The 26141-nt window shown below is 51.9% G+C and overlaps 1 protein-coding gene across 1 annotated transcript; it reads left to right on the top strand.

Moving 5' to 3' along the window:
* The first annotated feature begins 1946 nt into the window (after nucleotides 1-1946).
* Nucleotides 1947-25751, top strand: ZSWIM4 (zinc finger, SWIM-type containing 4). The gene is made up of 13 exons (XM_006874277.1): nucleotides 1947-2272; nucleotides 4311-4512; nucleotides 6349-6705; nucleotides 8573-8721; nucleotides 8808-8958; nucleotides 11071-11238; nucleotides 13431-13568; nucleotides 13829-14083; nucleotides 16963-17098; nucleotides 20092-20246; nucleotides 21757-21920; nucleotides 22966-23047; nucleotides 24508-25751. The coding sequence occupies exons 1-13, from the start codon at nucleotides 2120-2122 to the stop codon at nucleotides 25365-25367; spliced, it is 2970 nt and encodes a 989-aa protein (XP_006874339.1). The 5' UTR covers nucleotides 1947-2119; the 3' UTR covers nucleotides 25368-25751.
* Nucleotides 25752-26141: the final 390 nt, after the last annotated feature.

Raw genomic sequence — 26141 nt, forward strand, 5'->3', positions numbered from 1 at the left:
GTTTCTGTTGTTGTTGTTGTCATCATCATTCTTTCACCAGGCTGTGGTTCCTCAAGACCAGCGCTGTCCCAATCAAAATACAATATGAATCCCATACATCGTTTTATATAACACCACATTCAATAAAATAAAAGGAAACAGAGGACATTCCTGTTAACAATGTGTTGTATTTAACCCAAATGTATTTATAATATTATCATATTGTTGTTATTGTTAAGCCCCACCCACAGTGACCCTGTATAGGGTTTCCAAGGAGCAGCTGGTGAGCTTGAATCATCGACCTTGCAGTTCAAACGACTTTGAAGTCCACAGCGCCACACCAGGACCCCAATATTATCATGCAGTTGATGTAAAAAGTTTCTAGTGAACTTCTGTACATTCTTTTTTTCCCCTATTAGTCTTTGAAACCTGGTATGTATTTTACATTTACAGTACATCCCAACTTGAATCAGACCCATTTCAAGAGCTCAAAAGTCACTGCTGGCCATTAGTGACCATGCTGGGCAGCTGGGGTCTTGAGGGGAATTTGCTGAATGGTGGGTGGGGACGGAAGTTCCTGGAAGGAAAAAGCCCGGTTTCCACTGGGGGAAGGGGAACGGAATCAGAAAACGTAGGGGCCGGCTTGGGGTTTTTCCTGCTCTATAGATGTTAACAGAAAGGAGACAAAGAGTGAGGTAGTTAATTCAACAAGTTACAGATTGAGCGCCGGCTGTATGCTGGGCGCTGTTCCCGGGCGCTGTTCCAGGTGCTGGAGGCTCACAGCCTTATATCAGCTGGGCAAACCCCTGCCTCCTGAGGGAAAGACAGATACTACACCAGTGCAGAACTAGAAAATAAATGTAATGACAACGGAGACATGTGTGACCAAGGGAAAACGCAGGGTTCTCCGAGGACTTGGCGGGGGACTGGGATACTTAATGAGGAATCCAGGTCGGACAAGGTGGAGGCAGAGAAAAATAACCAGAGGTGGTCAGATTTAGCATATATTGATATTGTTTTAACTTTACGAAATTGCCTTTTCTAGAAATAAAAGATAATCGAATATTGGCGAATTCATAGGATTCGACTAATATTTAGGGCGTAGAGTGGACTGGAGGTGTTCCTATCTTGGGGTTAAGGATGGGCTTCAGCAAAGCTTTCTGAACCTCCTCGTTGGCGTTAAGAGCCTTCGAGTCGGTTCCGAGGCTTTTTAAATCTTTGTGGGAGCAGAAAGCCTCATCTTTCTCCCGTGGAGCGGCTGATGGGCTCGAAGAGATAACCTTGTATTTCGCAATCCGATACTTTTATCGTATTGAGCCACCGCGCTCCCTGAATCTCCTAATTGGGCTCTACGTCTGGGGCGGAAGTCCGCTGCTCCCAAGAGCTCCTCAAAGGGGCCCGTGACCCCCGCAAATCATCTAGGCTTGACCCAGCGCCCGGGGAGGCCGAGAGCGTTGTTCTGGGACCTACAGGCAAGAGGAAGAAGTTCGGGGTTCCTGCAGCTCCGTCTCGCTCTCCCAGCCCGGCAGTGTAGATTATCCCCTCACAGCTCCCGGAAGCGACCCTCAGTAAACAAAGCCGTGTGTGGGCGCAGCCCCAGCTGCCCGGGGCGCGCTGTCCAGCCGGAGGGGGCGGGGGAGGAATGTTGTGAATGAATTTAGGACCCGCCCCGAAACTCCGCATAAGGACGGCGCCGCGGGGGTCTCCCCGTTCCGATTGGTCGCTAGCGCTCTGTGATTGACAGTCCCCCTCGCTGCGTACTCTGATTGGGTAGACCCGAAAAACGGGCAGGCACTAGCAGCGAATGAGCAGCGACATCTCGGAGACCGAGCTGGCAGCCTCGCCAATGGCGGAGAAGGGCCCCGGAGACCAGGGGGGGCCAATGGGGACTGGCGGCGGGGGCGGGACGACGGCGGAGGATTAAGCGGCGGCTGAGGCACCTTCATTGTTGTGAAGAATCTTAAAGGGGCCGCATCGCCCGGCCGGCCCGGCGCGGGGCGGGGGTGGATACGGGGCGGGGGTCCCCGGGCGGCTGAGCGCCGAGGAAGAACTGGAGGGAGGACAGAGAGCGCGGGAACCGGCGGAGCGGAGCGGGCATCTGACCGACCTCTGGCAGCCCCGCCCCGGCCCCGGCCGGCCGATGGACCCCCCCGCGGCCAAGCGGAGCCGGGGCGGCCCCGCGGGACCGGAGGAACGCGATGCCGGGGCCGGGGCCGCGCGCGTCCGGGGGCGGCCCGAGGCGCTGCTGGACCTCAGCGCCAAGAGAGTGGCGGAGAGCTGGGCCTTTGAGCAGGTGACCGAGCCGGGGGAGGGGGAGTTTTGGGGAGCGGGGAATGCATCCCAGCCTATTCCCCAACAGGCCTTCACCTCGCCTGCCCAGCCGCCAATCTGCGGACCTGTCTCCCACAAGAGACACCCCTGAGAACCCCTTTAAGATCCAAACCCCGCCCCAGCCACCCCCGTCCTCCCATTTCTGCCCTTCAGTCCCTGTGACCTACCGCCGCTGCCGCTTGTACTGATCTCTTTCCCCGAGTCCACAAACCAGCGCATTACTCAGGGACCCCCTCAGCTCCCTAGATCCCAACACAGGACACTTTGATCTCTTCCCGTTGCCCCAAATCCCTGGGATCCAAACCCATGGTACTCCTACAAGCCTGAGAGCCTCTCTTTTTTCATCTCATTCCCCAGAACTTACCCCCACTGAATCCTCATTCCCCTTAACAATCCCTCAACACCCATCTCCCCAGATCTCAGCCCCAGAGAATCCATCTCTGGCTCCTGCCCGCCAGACTCCTGTACTATATACCCCAATAGAAGACTTCCCCCACCTCTCCAGATCCCAGTCTTGAAGCCCCCCATCCCCTTCTCCACACCCTCATTCTCAAGCCCTGTCCCTCCCTTTCAGTACCACTGAGTCCACCTCCCACCTATCTGGGATTGCACACACACACCCCCGCCATCCCAATCCCTCTGGGAGTCAGTGGCAGTAGGAGCAGGTCCTGGTACCTGGACAGGTGCACTTGGAGCCCTGCCTCTGTGGCTTCTGGAGGCACCACAAGGATGTCCTAGAGTTGGGACCCTTAATTGCCCTTTCCAAATCTGTGGGCCCCCAAAGAACCCAGACTTTGCTCTGTCCAGCTATGAAGGATGGTATTTGCTCCCCTAGCCTCTCCTGAGTTAGGAACTTTGCCAGGAAGCTTGGTCTAGGTCAAGTGGGGATGGGGCAGGCTCTGATTCATGACCTGGAAAATCCCTCCTTAGTCATCTGCCAACTGTCCCCATGGACTGCGGCCATCACTGACCCTCCTATCTCCTCCCAAAACCCAGTAGCCAACATTGTGTGCAAGACACAATGACTTCTCCTCAAATCACCTCTGGGGCTTCTGTGTACTTCCCTGCACCAGCCCTGGTACTAGGAGAGCTCCCACCCCCCGGAAGCTCAGTGAATCCTCTGCAACCCTTTGGGAGTTCTTGTTCTCAATCCCACTTTGTGAGGAAACTGGGGCACAGAGAGGTTGAGAAACTTGCTCAAGGTCACCCAGCCAGTAACTAGTAAGATTGGAACACAGGCTCAACCAGCTCAGTTCATTGCCTGGAGCCCATAGGGGTGGCTAGGACACCCCTCCCCTCCTGGGGGCCCTTCCTGGGGGAGGGGCATGGAGAGGAAGCTCAGGAACAAAGCAGGGTCTCACCATCTCTGGGACCCCAAGCAAGTGAATTTACCTTACCCCTGAGCCTCAGATTCTCTGTATGTAATGATGAGTACCTCACTGGGTGGTGATTATAAGAATTAAGGGAAATCACACACATAAAGCATTTAGCATAATGTAGAATAAGTAAAGGAGGCCTAGTGTGGTGCTGTAGTTAACGACTGCTAACCACAAGGTCGGCAATTCAAACCCACCAGCCGTTCCTGGGAAACCCTACAGGGTCACTATGAGTCAGAACCAACTTGATGGCACTTAACAGCAACGGGATAAGAAAATATGGGGTTTGATGATTCTTCCTATGATTTTGTTGTCCTTCCTCCTGCCCCCTCAAAGTCCGTGGGGCCTGGCATCCAGGATCAAAGGAACAGAAAGTTCTGAAACCCTAACTGTGGGCCAGGTGTTATTATAAGTGCTTTACATATACTATTGCATATTAATCCTTACAACACTCAGGAAGGAGGTGGCTGCATCCCCATTGTACACATGACAAAAGTGAGGCCCAGAGAGGCAAAGGGATTTGCCCAAATTCATATATAGTGCTTGAAATTGGCAAAGTCAGGATGCAAACCCAAGGCCCTTGCACTGAGCCTGGATTTCTAACCCACGGGCCCCCTCCCACAGGTGGAAGAGAGGTTCTCCCGTGTGCCAGAGCCGGTCCAGAAACGCATTGTGTTCTGGTCATTTCCACGAAGCGAGCGGGAGATATGCATGTACTCGTCGCTGGGCTACCAGCCCCCAGAGGGCGAACATGATGCCCGGGTGCCCTTCACCCGAGGTCTGCACCTGTTGCAGAGTGGGGCCGTGGACCGAGTGCTGCAAGTGGGTGAGTGACCCCCAAGCTCCCCCCCTTACTGGGAGGCCTGGGCTGGGAAAGGGAGGGCCCTCAGGCAGTGGGCCCAGTGGAGGAGTTCTAGACCTCAGGCTTTAAGGCCCAGTAGGGTTGTAGGGGAGTCCTGGGTGGCACTGCAGGATAATGCACCTTGCAAGGTAGATTTGAACTGCAAGGTCAGTGGTTCAAACTCACCACTTGCTCCTCAGAAACCCTTTACAGGGTCGCTGTGAGTCGGAACTGACTTGATGGCACCTAACAACAATAACAGGGTGTTAGGAGATAGGGCTGACCCTAGACCTCAGGCAGTAGGGCTTAGGGTGGTGTGGGGAAGAATGATGAAGCAGAAGGGAGATAGGGGAGGTTCTAGAACATGGGCAATGGGGCCCACGTCAGGATGGAACACAGAGCTGAGGGTCACTACCTGGCAGAGTGGGGACAGAGGTTGTGAGACAGGGTGATAGAAAGTGCTAGACCTTAGGCTTTGGGCCCCAAGGGGTTGTGATTATGAACTAAAGGTGAAAGGTGGTGAGCCAGAGGGTAGAGGGTGGTCCCAAGCAGCTGGGTCCAAGTTGGAGCTAGAGGAATGATTGTAAACCAGAAGAGAGGAGTTCCAGATCTCAGGCAGCGAGGCCCAGTGATAACTTGGGGTCCCAGTGATACATTAGGGTAGAAGGTTAAATGCTGTCAAGGGTTTCCAAGGAGTGGCTGGTGGGTTAGAGCTAGAAATTAAAAAGTGTCCTAGACGTCTGACAGTGGGACCCAGGTGGGAGTTACAAGCAGAGGTTTAGGGCCAGAGGTCAGAGGTAGTCTTAGACCTCGGTGCGGGAGACTCAGGTAAAGGTTGGCATCAGAGGATTAGAACTCGCACTGATGGTGACCTTAGGCTCTAAGACAATGGGGCTCAGATGGGAGTTGAAAGTTGAAGTTCAGGATCAGCTATGAGGTGGTTTTAGACCTCAGGTCCAAGGGCAGAGAGCAGGGTAGGGGCAGAGGTTAAGGTGGAGATGGGAAATGATCGTAGACCTCAAGCAGTCCAGGTGAGAACCGGGGAGGGGGACAAGGTTATGGGACAGAAGCAAAGGCAGAAAGGGTGCAGAGTCTAGTTGGAGGGAAAAAGAGGGAGGACAGCCTATGACCTTGGGCAGAGGGCCCAGGAGAGGCCAGAAGAGGTTGAGGCAATAGAACCCTTTCTCAGACCTTTAATGGGAACAAGGGCTCTGCCAAGATGACCCTCCCTAGGTCCTGTCAGCCTCAGGCCTCCACTGCTGGCCAGTCTCGGCTGCCTCCAGTCGGTATGAGGAAGCCATCTACCAGCATGACGCAGCCAGGACTGGCTGGCGCTCCAGTGGCTCAACCAGTCGGATGAGCCTGGCACCTGGTTCCCCAGGGGCCAGGGAGGAGTAAGGGGTGATGGGGTGGCCTGCCACATCAGCCCCTCACTCCCAAGTGCCACAAGCCTTTGGCACCTTCCCAGAGAGTTCCAGGGCTCCTGGAGCCCTGGCTGTGTCCATGGTAACCCGTCTGAGAAAACCATCTCCAACATTATTGCTGTAATAGTATTTATAATCGATCAAGAGCAAGCATTTCTTTAGGACATGCTGTATAGGTATACCAACAGCGTCCACATTACTTGCCAAGTACTAGCTCACAACAACCCAATGAAGGGACTCTTACTGATTCCCATTTAACAGATGAGGAAACTGAGGCTCAGAGAAGTCAGGGGACTTGCCCTAGGTCACTCATTCAGCTAGGTTTGTACCTGGGTCATGGACCAGACCTGCCCATCCCTGGAGGGACACAGCCCCGACCTTCTGGCTCTGGTCTTAGGGTTCCACCTGAGCGGGAACGTGCGGGAGCCGGGGAGCCCTGGCGAGCCCGAGCATCTCTACCACGTCTCCATCAGCTTTGACCGCTGCAAGATCACATCTGTGAGCTGCGGCTGTGACAATCGCGACCTCTTTTACTGCGCCCACGTGGTGGCCCTGTCACTGCACCGCATTCGGCATGCCCGCCAGGTGGAGCTGCGGCTGCCCATCTCCGAGACACTTTCTCAGATGAACCGGGACCAGCTGCAGAAGTTCGTACAATACCTCATCAGCGCCCACCACACTGAGGTGCTGCCCACTGCCCAGCGCTTGGCTGACGAGATCCTCCTTCTGGGCTCTGAGATCAACCTGGTGCATGGTAAGGAAACGGGGCAGACAGGCCAAGCAGGGGGTCACTCAAAGCCACCTCACCTGCCTCAGACCAGCTGTCATCACAGAATCCTCAGATCCCCTTGATACATATGGGGCAGGGGCACCATTTCTCAAGTCCCACACCTGCTGTGTGGCAGATCCCGGATTCCTTCTCACCCTGGAGCAGGGGAATAGTTTAAAAAACAAATGAAAGTCAGCCACGGACAGAGAGCAGGACAGGAGGGAAGAGCCTGAGTTGGGAAAACTAGGATTGGGGTACATGGAGATCATAGGGATAAGCTTGGGTGTGGATGGGTGTGGGGCATGAAGGGTATGTGCTGACATTAGTGGCTGTCCGGTTGGAGTGTAAGTGGGGAGCTACACCAGGTGGTACTGGGAGGTCTGTGAGAGGGCTAGGGGGATACAAGAGCTGTGTATATGGTTGGAGTATAGGGTTGAATGGGGATAGGTAGATTAATGAGTAGTAGATGGAAGTACGGACTCCTGGTGTGATGCTGTGGGTTAATGCGCTGGACTGCAAGGTCAGTTTAAACTGCAAGGTTGGCGGATCAAGCTCACCAGCCGCTCCTTGGAAACCCTATACGGATCGCTATGAGTCGGAACCGACTCGTCGGCACGTCACAACAACAACAGATGGAGGTACAGATGTGTAATTGAGGGTGGGAATGGATGGGTGCAGAAATAATTGATGATGGGTGTTGGAGAGAACTGATGGTATGGATAAACAATAGGGTGAGTGATGGGTGAGGACGAAGTAAGACAGATGAATAGGGAGTTGGTGGTAATTAGAGGGACGGGTGAGTGGCTGGGGAGCGCTTTGATAATTGGGAAGTTAAGTTAGACTGATGGTGGTAGACGGGCGGGGTTAGTGGAAGAATGGAAGGACCAAAAGGTTCGTGGACTTGGAGGTGAATTGATAGGTATGTGAAAGATTTATGAGGACTGGCATGACAGATGGATAGAGTGGTGGGTGTTTTGTTTACAACAGATGGATTGACCAATGAAGGATAGATATTTGGAGATGCGCATATGGATGAATGGTTTGGTAGGGGATGCAGTGTTGTGGTTATTTGGGTGGATGGATGGTAAGACTACAACCATCAGTGGATGGGTGGGTGGGTGAATATTTTGAATAGATTGTATGGATTGGTAAGGCAAATGGGGCAGGTAGCTGGATGGATAAATGGGTTGAGTATACAGGTGAGTATATGGGTAGGAGTTATGAGTAGAGTGGCTAACAGATGAATGGAGGGTGGGTAGATAGGTCTGCTGAGGGGTACTGATGTGTGGATGCACTGATACAGGAGAAATGAATGGGTAAATGCACAGCATGACTTGAGTGGGTAGACAGGTGTGGGAGTGGTTTAGATAAATGGGCTGGTGGTTTTCAGGCAGGATGGACAGATGATGGATGGGTGGGTGGTGTTTCTGGTAGAATGGACAAATAGACGGATGAGTACCTGGGTCAATGTATGGATGAGTGGATGGATGGATGAGTGGATGGATGGATGAGTGGATGAGTGGATGGATGGATGAGTGGATGAGTGGATGGATGGATGAGTGGATGAGTAAATGGATGTGTGGGTGGGTGGGGTGGTGTTCTTAATGGGACAGATGGATGGGCCAGTGGTGTTTTAGGTGAGAGGGAAGAATGATGTATGAGTAAGTGGATGAATGATGGGTAATGTTTAAGATGAGATGCATGACTGAGTGGATGAATAAACAGATGGATGCAGGGGTGGAGTGGTGTTCTGGGTGGGACTGATAAGGATAGATGGATGGATGGAAATGTGGGGTAGGGGCAGACACCCTTTCTCCCCATCACAGCCTCAGCTGTCCCTTCCTTCCCACAGGTGCCCCAGACCCTACAGCAGGTGCAGGCATCGAAGATGCTAACTGCTGGCACCTGGATGAGGAGCAGATCCAGGAACAGGTGAAGCAGCTGCTGTCCAATGGTGGCTACTACGGTGCCAGTCAGCAGTTGCGCTCCATGTTCAGCAAGGTGCTGTGTGGGCTCAGGGGGCAAGGAAGCTGAGGGGTCCCTGACATCGATACCCCGCACCCTCCTTACCTGCCGTCCCCACACAGGTGCGGGAAATGCTGCGAATGCGGGACTGCAATGGAGCACGCATGCTGATCCTTATGACGGAGCAGTTCTTACAGGACCCACGCCTGGCACTGTGGCGGCAGCAGGGTGCGGGCATGACTGACAAGTGCCGGCAGCTGTGGGACGAGCTGGGTAAGACTCCAGCTTGAGATGAGGGTCTGGCCCATGAACTCTTCCTCCATTCGTTTGTCATGCATTTATTGAGCACCTACTGTGTGGCAGGTACTATACCGGGCACTGGAAATCCAACAGAGAACAAGAGACAAAATCCCTGTCCTTGTGGAGGTGATATTCTCATGGGAGGAAAAGATGGTAAAATGCAATCAACACACGAGACGAGAGTTCAGTACACTTTTTCTGAGGGGCTAAAAACCACTGTTTCTGGCTTCACAGTTCTGGAGGCCAGAAGTCCAAAGCCAAGTTTTCAGCGGGGCTGTGTCCCCCACCAAACACCTCTAGGGGTGGATCCTTCTTGGCCTCTTGTAGCTTCTGGTGGGTGCCAACAATCCTTAATGGTCTTTGGCTTGTAGATGTATCACTCTTAATTCCTGCCTTCATTGTAACCTAGCATTCTCTTTTGGGTCTCGGTTCATGTCTCTGGGTCCAAATCTCCATCTTCTTTCTGGTCACTGGATTCGATTCCATCATAATCCAGTAGGACCTTGTCTGAGTCTTCTGAGGCCGCTATAACAAATTACCTCAAACTAGGTGTCGTTGAAGAAGAGAGAAGTATTGTCTTACAGCTAGTTGATTACTTCTAAGGGTTCTGAGAGAAGAAGTGTTCTATGCTTCTCTTCTAGAGACTGCCTGCAATCCTTGACATTCCTTTGTGCTGATAGATGCATCTATCCAGTTGTCACATGGTGTCCTGTCTTCCTCTTGTGTGACTCTGTCACCAAGTCTCTCTTCTTCTATAAGATACTAATCATATAGGATTAAGGAGCCCTGATGGTTCAGGTACTAAACAAAAGGCCACCAGCCACTCTGGGAGAAAGATGAGGCAGTCTGCTTCCGTAAAGATTTACAGCCAGGAAAACCCTATGAGGCAGTTCTCTTCTGGGTTACTGTGAGTCGGCATTGACTTGACAGCAATGGGTTAGTCATATCAAATTAGGACCCACCCTCCTCCAGTATGACCTCATTAATTTCACTGGTTGTTGTTGCTGTTAAGTCCCGTCGAGTCAGTTCCGACTCATAGCGACTCTGTATAGGGTTTCCCAGGAGTGGCTGGTGATTTTGAACCATGACTTCGCTGTTCAAACGGACCTTGCAGTCCAGTGCATTATCCTACAGCACCACACCAGGACTCCAATTTCACTGGTAATATCTTCAACAACAACAAAAACCCACTGCCTTCAGGTCGATTTCCACACAGAGTGACCCTACATAGGGTTTTCGAGATGGTAAATCTATATGGGAGCAGACAGCCTTATCATTCTCCAGAGGAGTGGCCGGTGGGTGGGTTTGAACCATTGACATTGGGATTCGCAATCCAATGCCTAACTTTAAAGGAAGACCTTATTTCCCCCCAAAAGGTCACATTAACAGGCACAGTGGCTGGGACGTTAGTGTATCTTTTGGGGGCACACAATTTGACCCATAGCAGAACTCAAACTTGGTGATATATGCAAAGATCCTGTTTCCAAATAAGGTCACATTCGCAGGTTCTAGGTGGATGTGAATTTTGGGGGAGGACACTCTTCAATCCAGGATAACTTGACTAGTCAGTATTTTCACCTTGGCTAGCCATACCGTCTCTATCACAACTAACCAACTCTGCCATTATAGCATGAAAGCAGCCATACATGATACATAAACATTATGTGTCATTTGTGTGGTTGGGTTCCAATAAAGCTTTATTTATGGACATTTTTATTTATTTAATTGAATTTCATATCATTTTTACAAGTCACAAAATAGTCATCTTTTTCATTTTTCTTTAAATCATTTAAAAATGGTCATCCCATGGATCTGCACACATGTTCTGCATAGATGTTAGATAAAAATGCTATAGAAAAAAAACAGGGAGAGGCATCGGTGCCCAGATTCGAATTCTGCCTTCCAACTTAATAGCAGTCTGGCTGTGGGCAAATAATTTTCCTTCTCCGTGCCTCAGGTGTCTGACCTATTAGGTGAAGATATCATTAGCTCTCATAACTCCTGAGAGTCAGGGCAAGAGCTGAGTAGAGTGGGGCCTGTTACACACTAAAAGCTCAATAAGTAGTCGCTGCCCTCCCCTCTTAGGGGCCCTGTGGGTCTGTGTCGTCCTGAGCCCCCACTGCAAGCCTGAGGAGCGAGCCGGCTGGCTGCAGCTGCTGTGCAAATGGGACAAGCTGGAGGTTTGCCCCCTGGAAGAGGGCAACTACGCCTTCGACGGCCCCAGCCTCCAGCCTACCCTGGCTCCCAGCTCAGGTAGGAGAGGGGTACCTGTCCCAGGAGAGAAGGGGACTCCAGCCAAAGGATAGTACGTGCCCAGGGCAAGGGGTGGTGGGCAGTGCCGGGGGGCGAAGGCCCCTGTGGTTCTGGCTGGTATCTTGGCTCAGCCTTCTACTACTAGCTATGGAGACAGAGAAAGCAAAAGATGGGGGAAATCCAGACAGACAAACAGAGATGAGGAGAAAGATGGAGAAGAGAGAGAGGTGGTGATAGATGGAGAGGAGACAGGAAGAGAAAAAGAGATGGAGGTGGGGAAAAGAAATGGCGACTCAGCCTCAGCCTCCAGCCCATACAGTGGGGCTCACATAGCCCCCCACCACATCTAGACCCCTTCAAAGGGCTGCTGTGAGGACTTGGGGAGATGATATACACGCATTCGTCTTCCCAAGGACCAGTCCAGAGTCTGCACCTGGTAGTGGGGGTGGGCTGGTCACGTCCACCACCCAAACCCCCTCACCAGGCCAACCTGGTCCCCTGTCTCCCAGGCCTAGAGGTGGCAGTGGCAGGTTCCCGCCACACGGTGTTCAGCCGAGCCCTGCAGGCCGGGGAGCTGCACTGGAACGACGCCCATCTACAGAGGATCCTGGCCAGTGACTCCTACAGCCTCAGCCTCAAAAGCAGTGTAGGAGGTGACAAGCTGACTTTCGACCCCCAGGGCCACCCCCTCTGGCTGGGTGAGCCCTTCCCCACTGCCTGCGCCCGCGTGGATACCCTGCGTGCCCATGGATACCCCCACCAGGCCCTGAGGCTGGCAAGTGCTATTGTCAACACGCTGCGGCTGCAGCGGCGACATCAGCTGGAGAGCTACAAGCAGCAGAAAAAAGGTGGGCCCCAGTGTCAACACCACGTCCCTGGGCTGGGGGATACAAAGGCCAGCCAGAGGGTCCATGAGACCCACAGGGAAAACAAACCAGTCCAGGTATCTTGAGCAGAAAGGAATTTAAGAAATTTGAGATACAGGACTGTGGGATTGAAGGTCATGGCAAACTGCCAACAGTGGGCACAGGACCTGCAGCCACCAAAGGGGCAGTTCTCAGACGGAGGGCACCGGGACCTGATGGTCAGACCCCACACCCTTCAGACGGTCCCATACCTGCTTACACCCTTGGTCTCTTCTCACCCACTTCCACATCTCACACAAATAAACTGGAATTTGCCTCTCAAGGATATAGAACTAGGCTGGGGGGTCATCACGAACCCAAACATCTGGATTATCGAATACAAAATTCTTTGGTTTTTCAACATGAGCCACAAATTCAAACTTGTGTTTAAAAAAAAAAAAAAAAACTACAAAAACAACCTGTCGGTGGATTGGATACCAAGTGAGTTCCATGGGTAATTGGATTGTGTGTCAGAAAAGTAAATGCAGGAGGAATGGGGAGAACTTGGGACTCGAGGAAATGGTCAGAACCCTTGCCACTAAGAGAGGGTTGTTGTTGTTGTAAGTACCATCAATTTAGTTCCGACACATGGGAACCCTGTATAGCGTTTCCAAAGAGTGGCTGATGGGTTCAAACCGATCTTGAGATCTAGTGCTTATCTTACAGCGGCACACCAGGACACCAAAAGAGAGGGTGTTGAAGGTGTTAGATGCTGTCGAGTCGGTTCCGACCCAAAGCAACACCATATAGGGTGTCCTAGGAATGAGACCTTGCAGTTCAAACTGACTTTGCAGTCCAGCGCATTAACCCACAGTGCCACACCAGAACTCCAGAAGAGGGGGTTGTTGTTATTAAATGCCTTTGAGTCAGTTCTGATTCATAGCGACCCTGTATAGGATTCCCAAGGAGTAGCTGGTGAATTTGAACTGCCAACCTTGCAGTCCAGTGCATTATCCCACAGCGAGTCCTAAAAGAGAGGGTAGCAAGATAGAAAAAAAGAAACGGGGGACGAGACTAGTGTTCCATAACGAAGGAAACGGCAAAGGCAGATTGGAGGGCGGGAGGCAAATCCACCACACAAAACTCCGTGTTGGTCCTGGGCCCTGCGAGCTTTATCCTGTTACAGGTGTGGAGGGATACAGCCTAGGCCTGGCTGTGGGACTCCAGGTGAGAGCAACTATAGGCCTCAAGGGGCAGAGAAGGGAGTCGCTGAGTGGGCACGTGAGGATGTCTGGGAACATGGGATCCGTGAGGCGCACCGGCATTGAACTCCTTTCCTGCCCGCAGAGCTGCTCCAGAAAGGTTCTACCTGCATCACCAACACGGAAGGATGGGTGGGCCACCCCCTGGACCCCATTGGCTGCCTCTGCAGGGCGCTCCTGGAGGCCTGTCGCCTAGAGGAAGAGACTCTTTCTCTTTACCCAGGTATCTACACTGGGGACCTCTGGGAGAGATAGGGTGAACACACCCTCTTGGCCACGCCCCCTAGGTGTGCCAAGCGCTAATAGGCTTAGCTATTAAAGCGAGGCACCAGTAGGCTTTTCTGCTGCTAACCCAAGGGTCCCTAATGCCTTGGGGCCAGTGCTTCCCTGCTAGCTCCCCACCTAAGCACCACTCCCCATTCTCCCTGCTTGGGTGGGCCCCAGAGAATAGGGTCCCCCAGAACCTGTGCCCATCTCCTACAGACGCAAGCCCTGAGAAGCGGAAAGTGGCCTACCAGCACGTGCCAGTGCCCGGAAGCCCCAGTGAATCCTACTTTGCGCTTGCGCTGGAGGTGGCGCTGCTGGGTCTCGGGCAGCAGCGGGCCCTGCCTGAGGGACTGTACGCCCAGGACAAGGTAGTGCGCAATGAGGAGCAGCTGTTGGCCCTACTAGAGGAGCTGGAACTGGACGAGCGACTGGTACAGGTGCTGCGCAAGCAGGCGGAACTGTTGCTGGAAGGTGAGGCCCCGTCCGTAGCCACGCCTCCTGGTCCTTATGGCCCTTGTTAGGTGCCGTTTTGACTCATAGAAAACAAAACACTGCCCTATGCTGGTGGTTCTGTGCCGTGGAGTCGATTCTGACTCCAGGCGACCCTGTACAGGGTTTCCGAGGCTGTAAATCTTTACGGGAGCAGAACGCCTCATCTTCCTCTCACAGAACAGCTGGTAGTTTCGAACTGCTGACCTTGCAGTTCGCAGCCTGATTCGTAACCACTATGCTACCAGAGTCCTATCCTGAGACATTCTCAAATTGTTGAGCCCATTGCTATAGCCACTGCATCACTGACCCTTCACTTTCCAAGTATGATGCTCTTCTCCAGGGACTGGTCCCTCTTGATAGTGTGTTCAATGAACATGGCCATCGTACTTCTAAGGATCATTCTGAGCACTTTTTCCAACACAGATTTGTTGGTTCTTCTGGCAGCCCTATTCAATATTCTTCACCAACGTCATAATTCAAATCCATCAATTCTTCTCTGTTTTCCTTATTCATTGTTCAACTTTCCATGTATATGAGGTCACTGAAATTCCATGGCTTGGTCAGGTGCACCTTAGTCCTCAAAGTGACATCTTTGTTTTCTAACATTTGAAAGAAGTCATTTGCAGCAGATTTGCCCAATGCAACACGTCATTTAATTTCTTGACTGTTACTTCCATGGGTGTTGACTATGAATCCAAGTAAAATTAGATCCTTAATAACTTCAACCTTTTCTTGGTTTATCATGATGTTGGCTCATTGGTTGAGTTTTGAAGATTTTGTTTTTATGTTGAGGTGTAATCCTATAGTCTGTGATTTTCACCACTTGAAGGCCCTCTTCACTTTCAGCAAATAATGTTGGGTTATCTGCATAGGTCATTTGTTAAGAGTACCTAGGCTCCTCCTCAAAGTTGTAATCCAAACTTTGGTTCCGCCCCCTAGCATGTGCTGGCTGGCAAGAGGCTTAACTGCAGCCACCAATGAGGCCCCGCCCATTTCCCCACCAATAAACCAAGTAGCTGGTACTGAAAAAGTGTGGCTGCCCTACTCCCACCCACCATTTAGGCCTCAGCCCTTGATTCTAGTTCTGCCCATGGTCTCACCTCCGTACTATGAGTTCTGGGAGCCTGTTTCTTGTTCAGTGCCCATGAGTTCCTTCCTACTCATAGTGACCCTGTATAGGGTTTCCAAGAAGTGGCTGGTGGGTTTGAACCGCCAACCGTTTGGTTAGCCATCCAGTGTGTATCCTACAACGCCACACCAGGACCCCTGGAACATGCTTGGCCCAGCTGCTACAATAGAAATGGATAAAGCACTGGACCACAAGGTCAATTTGAACTACAAGGTCAGCAGTTCAAACTCACCAGTTGCTCCTTGAAAACCCTATACAGGGTTCTTGTTGTTGTTCAGTGCCGTAGCATCGGGTTGCGACCCTGTATAGGGTTTCCAAGGAGCAGCTGGTGAAGTTGAACCACCTGGCCTCCAGGTTCAAGTGGACTTTGCAGTCCAGCGCATTAACTAACAGCGCCAAATATGGAAACTCTTTAGAGTCCAAACAGGCCCCACAGCACTTAACAAAGGATGTCATGCTGGGTAGGGTGGAGGGTCAGAGGAAGACCCCCAACGAGATGGATCAGCCAGGTGGCATCATTGATGGACTCAAGTGTGGCAGCGGTAGTGAGGTTGGCCCAGGATCGGACATTGTTTCATTCTGCTGTGCATGGGGTCGCTATGAGTCGGTTCTGACTCGATGGCACCTGACAACAACAACAACATGCTAATTTATAACAACCTGCGATATGCAGATGTACAACCTTGCTTACTAAAAGTGAAGAAGACTTATTTACTGATGAAGATGAAAGAACACAGCCTTCGGTATGGATTGCATCGCAATGTAAAGAAAACAAAAATCCTTACCACTGGACCAATAAACAACATTCTTATCAACAGAGAAAAGATTGAAGCTGTCAAGGACTTCATTCTTCTTGGATCAACTATCAACACTCATGGAAGTAGCAGTCAAGAAACCAAATGATGTATTGCATTAGGCAAATCTGCTGCACAAGACCTTTTTAAAGTGTTGAAGAGCAAGGATGTCAGCTTGAGGACTAAGGTGCGCCTGACCCAAGCCATGGTATTTTCAGTAACCTCATATGCATGTGAAAGCTGGACATTGAATAAGGAAGACCATAGAAGAATTAATGCTTTTGAGTTATGATGTTGGAGGAGAATATTGAAAGTGCCATGGGCTGCCAAAAGAACCAATAGATCTGTGTTGGACAAAGTGCAGCCAGAATACTCCTTGGAGGCCAGGATGGCCAGACTTCATCTCTCATACTTCAGACATATTGTCAGGAGGGACCAGTCACTGGAGAAGAACATCATGTTTGGTAAGGTGGAGGGTCACAGAAAAAGAGGAAGACCCCCAACAGGATGGATTGGCCAAGTGGCAGCATCAAATGGACTCAAGCGTGGCAACAATTGTGAGGTTGGCTGAGGACTGGGCAGTATTTCGTTCTGTTGTGCATAGGGTCGCTATGAGTCGGTACAGACTCGATGGCACCTAACAACAAAATGCTAATGTATGGGCTGGTCTTGGGTTGATGTGCCTCCCTCAGTCCCATCTCCACCCTCTGGCCACACCCTGCCTCAGTACCGTCCACCACCCAGAGGTGTGTTCTTTCATCCTCAGATTGTTTAGTCTTGCTTCAGTTCAATCCCCATCCCAAGGATTGCTCTAGCCCTAACCACTTTCTCCAGGGGTCCACCCATCCACCATTCAGACCCCAGGATTTGGGGATATCCAGGGAAGGGTGGAGGGGAGCCCACACCTGGGGGCTGAGCTCAAGCTGCCCCTGCAGGAGGTCCCTTCAGCGGCTTTGGAGAAGTGCTGTTCCGGGAGAGCGTACCCATGCACACCTGTGCCCGCTACCTGTTCACTGCATTGCTGCCTCACGATCCCAATCTGGCCTACCGCTTGGCACTCCGAGCCATGAGGTAAGGAGAGGTGTCTGGGTACGCAGACATGGGGCAGGGAGCAGGAAACATATGGAAGGCAGCTCGGGACAGACCCACATTCCCACCCGAACTCAGCCTGGTTAATCCAGTCTCCCTCACTCAGGCAGTCAAGGGCTGTAGCATGCTTGTTATTATCAAATATAAATGTGTTATCATGTTCTGAACTTGAGAAAAATCTACATGGTACAAAATTCACAACGGCAAGTCCATGTCCATGCTGTTTCTCGCTACCCAGTTCTCCTCTCTGGAGCCCTTTAGAGCTGCTCATAGGGTTTCCAAAGCTGTGCTGTTTACGGAAGCCGACTGTTATCTTTCTCCGTCAGGGCAACTGGTAGGTTCAAACTCAGCAGCTGAGTGCTTAACCACTGTAGCAGCACCAAGACGTCTTAGACTTGTATCTATACTGACCCTAGTTTAGTTCCACACCCCAATTCTCAGTCTGAATCTGAATCTAGATTTACGCAAACCCTCGATCTATAACTTGAAAGTTTTTACACAAATGGCAGCATCGGCACATACTCCTCCCACCTTGGTATCACTGAACACTGTAACACCTAGTAGACAGGACCCATGAGCCCCTACTTTGTTCCACGGAGTGCACCCACCGCAGAAGAACCTGAAGCTGATTATACCTTAAATAACCTTGTTATCATTTCTCACTCATACCAACAGATCTTAGAGCCAGATTTCAGAGCTCCCTCTCTAGAAAACCATACCCACCAAATAACAGAGATCTGTTCCCCACCATCTGATCCCACCCACCCTCCAGAGATGCCACCTGACAATTTAGGGTTTGTCTTTCCAGAATATTTGGAAAGAATAATCCATAACAGCCGTGATTTAGAAAACACTCTATTATGTACAAAACTTCTTTCTAAGCCAGGGGTTGGCCAACTATAGCCCACAGGCTAAATCTGCTTTGCCTCCTGTTTTTGTACCATCTGTGAGATAAGAATTTAGGTTTTTACATTTTTTTAATTTAACTTTTTGTTGTTATTGTTGAGTCTATACAGCAGAACATCTACCAATTCAATAATTTCTATGTGCCCTGTTTAATGACATTCTCCCAGATGTGTGCCAATTCTCCCCCTCCTCCTCTGAGGAATTGCTCCTCCCCCATGACCATAAACTCACTGCCCCCTAAGCTTTCTGTCTAATCACTGAGTTGCTGTTATCCCAGCTAGGTAGGTCTTCAAAGAGCAGAATGTGTTTCTATACTTTTAAATGATGGGGGGGGGGGAGGGGAGGGGATCAAAAGAAGGATGCTTTGTAACACATACAAATGATATGAAATTCAAACTTCCGTGTCCAGAAGTCAAGTTCTATTAGAACACAGCCACCCCCGTTTATTTACACATTGTCTATGGCTGTTTTCACATTACGATGGCACAGTTGGGTCCTTTCAAGAGACTAAACGGCTAGCAAAACTGAAAATACTGCCTTAAGAGGGTGCCAGCCTCTTGTCTAAGTCCTGATGTATGTTGTTGTTATTAAGTGCCTCGGAGGCAAATCAGATTCAGAGTGACCCTATATAGGGTTCCTGAGGAGCAGCTTGTGGCTTTAAATCACTGACCTTGTGGTTAGCAGTCCAGTGCTTATCCTATGTCACCAACTCCATGCCCCATATGTATATTGCCTGATATACTCATCAAAACAGCCCAGCAGAGTAAAATTTTTTACCCACAATTTGCACATGAAAAAAGCGACCTGAGGCACTGCCACAAGGTCATAGAGCAGGAATTGTAACTGTTTCAACCAGAATTGTCTGACTCCTACTCCGTGCTTCTAGTCATGTCTAGATATCTTTAATACCTTTCTGAATATAAAACCAATTGCCCCAGATCTCAATTCACAGAGACCCCATGTGTCACAGTAGAACTGTGTTCCACAGGGTTTTCAATAGCTGATTTTTGCAAGATCTTGGACTCGAACCTGCAACCTTTCAGTTAGTTGTTGTTAGGTGCTGACTCATAGCAACCTTATGCACAACCGAATGAAGCACTTCCCAGTCTTACGCCATCCTCACAATTGTTGTTAAGCTTGAATCCACTGCTGCGTCTACTGTGCCAACCCATCTCGTTGGGGGTCTTCCTCTTTTTTGCTGACCCTTCCACTTTACCAATCATGATGTCCTTCTCCAGGGACCGATCCCTCCTGACAGTATATGTAAAGTATGAGATACAAAGTCTCGCCACCCTGGCTTCCAAGGAGCATTCTGATTGTTATTTCTCTAAGCACATTTCCCATTTGCACTACTCTGGAAACAAGTATGTACATTTAAGTGAGCCACTTGGAGACTTATCCAATAAATATTTCCTGTTCACCTATCGTCTTCCAGGCATTGTTCTGGCAGACACAGTAATCCCTGCCCTCACAGAGCTGACATTCTAGTGAGAGAGAGCCCGACAGCTAATAATAAAAAAAAAAAATAGGCAAACTATGCGTATGTCAGATGGTGCTAAATTCTAGGGAGAAAATAAAACAAAGAAGGGCTCAAAGGAGTTGGGAGTAGAAAGTGGCAGTTTCATGTGTGTTGGGGGTGTCGGGGAAGTATCTGAGCAAAGACCTGAAGCAGGTGATGGAGGACGCACAGGGAGATCTGCACAGAGGGCACAGCTCCTGCAGAGACCCAGCAGTGGGACAGCCTGGTATGTTGGAGGACACTGAGGGGAACAGTGTGGCTGGAGTGAGGTGGAAGTGACAGGGGAGAGTTGGAACCTCTTTCTTCAGCCATGTTGTCCTCAGTACATAAATGAAGCACCTCCCCAGTGTTGCGCATCTCTAGGACTTTGACATCTCCTGTTATAAACAACACTTGAACATCCTTGAGAACACATTTTCCATCTTCTGGGGGCCAGGGCTCTGCTGGCCACAGAGGGTGGTTCGGGCTGGCACAGGAGGAGGCCGTCTCTCCTAGAGAGGATAGAGAAGGTGCCTACCTCACCACAGGCGTGCTTTGTCCCTCACTTCAGGCTGCCTGTACTGGAGACAGCGTTTCCAGCCGGAGAACCTCACCCCAGCCCACTGGATTCCATCATGAGCAACCGCTTCCCCCGCTGGTTCATCTTGGGCCACCTGGAGACCCGCCAGTGTGAACTGGCCTCCGCCATGCTGACAGCAGCCAAGGGTGAGGACAGCAGCTGCCCCTTCCCACCTCCTTTACCCTTGGATCATAGGCCACCAGGCTTCCCGAGCACCTTCTGTGTACTAGGCACTGTCCTAGGTGCTGGGATCGACTTATTGCAACCATACGGCACAGAGGAGAATTGAGCCATAGGGTTTCCGAGACCGTAAATCTTTATGGGAGCAGACAGCCTCATCTTTCTCCCACAGAGTAGCTGGTGGGTTTGAACCACTGACCTTTTGGTCATTAGCCCAATGCTTAACTCACAGTGCCACCAGGGCTCCTTGCTGGGATAGAGCTGGGAACAAAACAGTCCCAAATCCCTGCCCTGCGGGGTTTCCAGCATAGTAGGGGGATCTAGACTGTGAACCAGATAAAAGACCAAAACCTAGCCCACTACTAGTAAGTGGTTTCCAACTCAGCAGCCCTACAGCAAACAGTAGAACTGCCTCAGAGGATTGCTAGGGTTGTAACTTTATAGAAGCAGACTGCTACAGCTTTCTCCCAAGGAGTGGCTTGTGGGCTCCAACCCAGAGACTCAAACAAGAAAACAAAGAGAGAAACACAATAAAATAAAGAGAATCAAATGACAAACGGGGCGGGCCTTGTGGAGCTGAGGAAAGGCAGAGGGAAGAGCAGGTGCAAAGGCCCTGATGCTAGACAATGAGGGGTCAGTGTGAAGAGCAGGAGAGGGGAGAATTATAGGACGTGGGCCAGTCATAGGGATAGTGATAAAAGGTCCTATTTATGTTGTTCGCACGATGTCGAAGTCTTTGCTAGGATGAACTATTGAAACGCTTTGAGGCAGGTACTAACCTGCTGCAGTGGAGTCAATTCAGACTCATAGTAACCATGTAGGATAGGGTAGAACTGCCCCCAATGGGACCTGAGATTGTGATCTTTACAGAAGTAGAAGTATGGTTAGTGGGTTTAAACCACTGACCTTTCAGTTAGCAGCTGAGCTCTCAACCACTATGCCACCAGCCCCAAAGCCCACTGCCATTGAGTCGATTCCAACTCATGACAACCCTGTATAGGGTTTCCAAGGTTGTAAATCTTTAAAGCAACAGAAATCCTCTTCTTTCTCTCAAGGAGCAGCTGGTGGATTTGAACTGCTAACCTTGTGGTTAGCAGCCCAACCCATAACCCACTACACCACCAGTACTCCTTCCCCCATTATTACCCACTTTACAGATGTGGTAGCTGAGGCAGAGAGATGAAGTGACTTGTCCAGCATCACATGGCTAGTAAGTGGCAGAACAGATGGATGACTAGGGTCCAGAAGGTCCCTGAGTGGCATCCTTGCTGGGCAGAGCAGCTCAGCAGGTACAGAGGAAAGAATGGGCAGGCAGGGGAGGCCGTGGGTCCACACCATCACAGAACCACTGCCTGCTACATCTCCTTCAGGTTCACACACGGGCACCAGGCCTGAGAGACACATGTGAACAGGTCAGGTGGGGGCAGTGCATATGCTGGCGTGTGTCCTCCAGCCTCTGTCTCTCCCCCTGCCCAGGAGACCCCAAATGGCTGCACGCAGTACTGGGCTCCATCCAGCAAAACATCCACTCACCGGCCCTGCTCTTCAAGCTGGCGCAGGACGCCTGCAAGACGGCCACCCCAGCCAGCGCGCCACCAGACACCACGCTGCTGGGCATCGCCCTGGAGTTGGGTCTGCAGGTGAGGGCCAGCAGGCAGAGGTGAGGAGGTACTTCCTGTGGGTGCGGGCCACAAGGGTCAAGGCAGTGGAAGAATAGCAGTCATCAGCGGAGAGGTTCTGAACGTAAGAGGGAGGTCTGTGGATGAGGACCACCAGGGGGACCCTGGAGAGACAGGGTCTGCAGATGAGTGGCTGAACCTCCAGAGGGAACAGAGCAGAATCTGTGGGCTATGGGACTGGGGCCTGGGGCACCTGTAACCCAGGCCACGGGTGGGCAGCACTGGGGGCATTCGTGAAGAAGGAGGGTCAGAGGAGGGTCGTAAGAGCCACCTCTGGGCTGAAGTCTACAGTCGACAGCCATGACTGCAGGCCTGGGTGGGCGTGCTTGACCTGTGGGGCCAAGTCAGGGACAGCATGGATGGAGCTGGCAGGTATGAAGTCAACTCAGAAGGGACAGGATAGGACAGCAAAGGTCCTGGAAGGGACAGGTGTGGGGTCCGTGGGGACCAAAGAGGGTGGCAGAAGTAAGATCATCTGAGGAACAGCTTGAGGCAGTCCTGTACTGGACCTTGCAGGTAAAACAAGCGGAGTAGGGGCCGGGGTTGACCAAGGGCAGCCTCCTATCGGGGTGAAGCCATTGGCAGAGAGGACAAGGAGACAGGCTAGTAAGAAGCTTGCCAAAGTCAGGGTCCACACTGCTAGACCCCAGGATGGGGTCTCAGGGGAAAGGCAAGCAAGCTGGATGCTGACTGGAGGGTAGAGCCTGGAGAAGGCCATGCCTGCAGGGTAGGTGCTTTGTTTGGGGCTTCAGAAGTGAATCTGCTGAGCTGAAGCCTGGAACTTTCCAGAAAGAAAAGTCCGATTGGTTTGTTGAGCAGGACAGTGTCCACTGCGTCTCAGAACAGTACTAACAAGAGCAGTGATAGTAACTGCTGCCATCCTCTGAGTCACTGCCCCAGGCTGTGAGGCTCACTGAGCAGCCTTTCACTTTCAGAATGACCCTCTCACTAGGGCATCCCAACACTTTGGGTGACCCGCCCCCTTCTCTCCCACCCCTCCTGACAGGTCATGCGGATGACCCTGAATACCATGACATGGCGGCGCAGGGAGATGGTGCGCTGGCTGGTCAGCTGCGCCACGGAGATCGGTGAGAGCTCGTCCAAGGGTCCTGGGGCTGCCCTAACAAAGGACCTGTCATTAAGGTGGCTTCAATGACAGAAAAGTTTTCTCTCACAATCCAGAGACCGAAAGTCAGAAATCAAGGTCCTGGCAGGACCTCACTCCCCCAAAAGCTGCACAGAAGACTCTGACCTTGTCTCTTCCAGCAGCAACCCTTGGTGTTTCTTGATTTGTGGCAACATAATCCCAGTTTCGAGTGTCACTTAACCATCTTCCCTGTGTGTGGTATTGTTGTTAAGTGCCACTGAGTCAGTTCCGACTCATTGCAACCGTGTATAAGGTTTCTGAGGAGCATCTCGTGGGTTTGAGCCACCAACCTTGTGGTTAGCAGTCCAATGCTTATTCTACAATGCCACACCAGGACTCCTCCTGGTGTCTGGAACCTGTATGGCTGGACCCAAATTAGTAGATTAGGCCCACCCTAATCTAATATGGCCTCATTTTAGCCTGGGTACATCTGTAAAGACACTACTTCCAAATAAGGTTACATTCACAGGTTCCAAGTGATCATGAATTTTGGGAGGATACTCTTTGATCCCAGTGCAGTCCCCAAGGGTACCTTCCACCTGCCCCCCTGTTCAGGTTCTATAGGTTTCACTAGGAGACCAGGCAGGCAAGAGAGAAAAAACCCACAAGCAAACCCACTGCTATAGACTGATTCTGATTCATAGCTATCCTATAGGGGAGAGTAGAACCCCATAGGATTTCTGACACTAAATCTTCACGGGAGCAGAGAGCTGTATTTTTTTGCCCTAGGAACAGCTGGTGGGTTTGAACTGCCAACTGCTAAATTAGTAGTGCTAACTTAACCCACTGCGCCATCAGGGTTCCTAGGCAAGAAGCCCAGCCTTTTCCCGGACTCCAGCAGGGCTAGGCTGGGAGGGAGCATCAGGTGGGGGAACCAATAATGGACAAAGATTTGGAGGCTGGCTAACTCATAGTGACCCTGTATAGGGTGTCCCAGTCTGTAAATCTTTGCGGGAGCAGAAAGCCTGTTCTTTCTCCTACAGAGCAGCTGGTGGGCTCCAGCCACTGACCTTGTGGTTCTCAGTCCAGAGATTGATTATCCTACAGTGGCACCGAACTCCCATACTACATTTGTTAGGATTCATAGGAAACCCCTGTATAGGGTTTCCAGGAGTGGCTGAGCTGCTGACCTTGTGGTTCAAACCAACTTTGCAGTCCAGCGCATTAACCCACAGCACCACACCAGGGCTCTAACCCCCTACATTAGTTCCAACCTAGTCTGGCTTCATCCAGCTGCCCTACTTTGGGGACAAGTAAGACCCAGTTTCTGTGGAGCAGAAAGTGGAGGTGGGGGAGGGGGTATCTTCAACTCCAGCTGGCCAAGATGATACTGTTTCCTAAACGCATGCGCCCAAGTACATTGCCCCTCTTCCTGAGTTTCTCCCTCTCGCTGCCCACCAGGTCCACAAGCCCTGATGAACATCATGCAAAACTGGTACTCCTTATTCACACCAGTGGAAGCAGCCACCATCGTGGCAGTGACAGGCACCACACATGCCACACTGCTGCGGCTGCAAGTGGACGGGCCGCGGCGGGAGGAGCTCTGGGCCTGTGCTCGCACGCTGGCCCTACAGTGCGCCATGAAGGACCCGCAAAACTGTGCCTTGCCCGCCCTCACCCTGTGTGAGAAAAACCACGCCGCCTTCGAGGCCGCCTACCAGATCGTGCTGGACGCGGCAGCTGGCGGCCTGGGTCACGCTCACCTCTTCACTGTGGCCCGCTACATGGAGCATCGTGGCCTGCCACTGCGAGCCTACAAGCTGGCGACGCTGGCGCTGGCACAGCTCAGCATCGCCTTCAACCAGGACAGCCACCCAGCCGTCAACGACGTGCTCTGGGCCTGCTCGCTGAGCCACTCCCTGGGCCGCCACGAGCTCTCCGCCATTGTGCCGCTCATCATCCGCAGCGTCCATTGTGCCCCTATGCTCTCAGACATCCTGCGCCGCTGGACCCTCTCGGCTCCTGGCCTGGGACCCCTTGGAGCCCGACGGGCTGCCAAGCCCCTGGGTGCTGACCGGGCGCCCCTCTGCCAGCTTCTGGAGGCTGCGGTGTCTGCCTACATTACCACAAGCCACTCGCGCCTCACCCATATCAGCCCGAGGCACTATGGCGACTTCATTGAGTTTCTGGGCAAAGCTCGCGAGACTTTCCTGCTGGCGCCCGATGGGCACCTTCAGTTCACCCAGTTCTTGGAGAACCTCAAACAGACCTACAAGGGCAAAAAGAAGCTCATGCTTTTGGTGCGAGAGCGTTTCGGCTGAGGGCGGGGCCATCCCTTGTGCCCCCGCCCCTCCTGCACCGCTTTCCACAGGGGGCCTCGGCAATGGAGGCCCAGGTGGCATTTCAGTATTAAGTCAGGGAGGGAGTCAGGCGGGGCGCAAGATGGAAGTGGGGGGCAAGGGGTGTTATCCTACCATATGCGTGCCTAGGAGTATGCGAGGAATGAGGATCAGAAGCCATAGCCACCACCCATAGGCCTGGAGGGAGGTGTGCGATTGGGCTGCTGTGTGCATGGGCACCCCAAAAGCAATAGGCAAGCTCCCCTTCCTCAATTTGCAGGCCCGGTTTTGGGCTCTGTGGGGGCTGGGAGGCAGGACTTTCCAGAAATAGCCTTCAAAGGCAATGTAGCAGATCCCCCCATACCCTTCGCCTGCAACAACAGGGGGATTCTTGCCAGGATCCCTGGAGTCCCGTGGCTCATCATCCTCCCTTCACGGCATCAGGCCCTATCCCTCCCTTTGCACCCCCTCCCAGGCTGCCCAGTGAAGGATTTGAAGAGGCCTCAGGTCTCAGTGGCATACCTCACACCCCCCTTCCAGTTGGAATCCCATCCCCACCCCCTTCAGCACCAGGGTCCCAGGGTGGGCTGGGGTCCTTGTTACCCCTCCCCCTGCACCTGTTAGTCACTGGACACAACTCAGGAACAAGAGCAAGGCTCACGCTGTCCCCCAAACTGAGAGAGCCAGGGACTGGGTCCCCTTATTAATGGCTGTCCATCAGGCCGTCTCTCTCCCCTGTCTCCTGCCTCATCCCCT

This window comes from Chrysochloris asiatica, unplaced genomic scaffold (assembly GCF_000296735.1).
Source record: "Chrysochloris asiatica unplaced genomic scaffold, ChrAsi1.0 scaffold00268, whole genome shotgun sequence".
NCBI classification, from domain to species: domain Eukaryota; kingdom Metazoa; phylum Chordata; class Mammalia; order Afrosoricida; family Chrysochloridae; genus Chrysochloris; species Chrysochloris asiatica.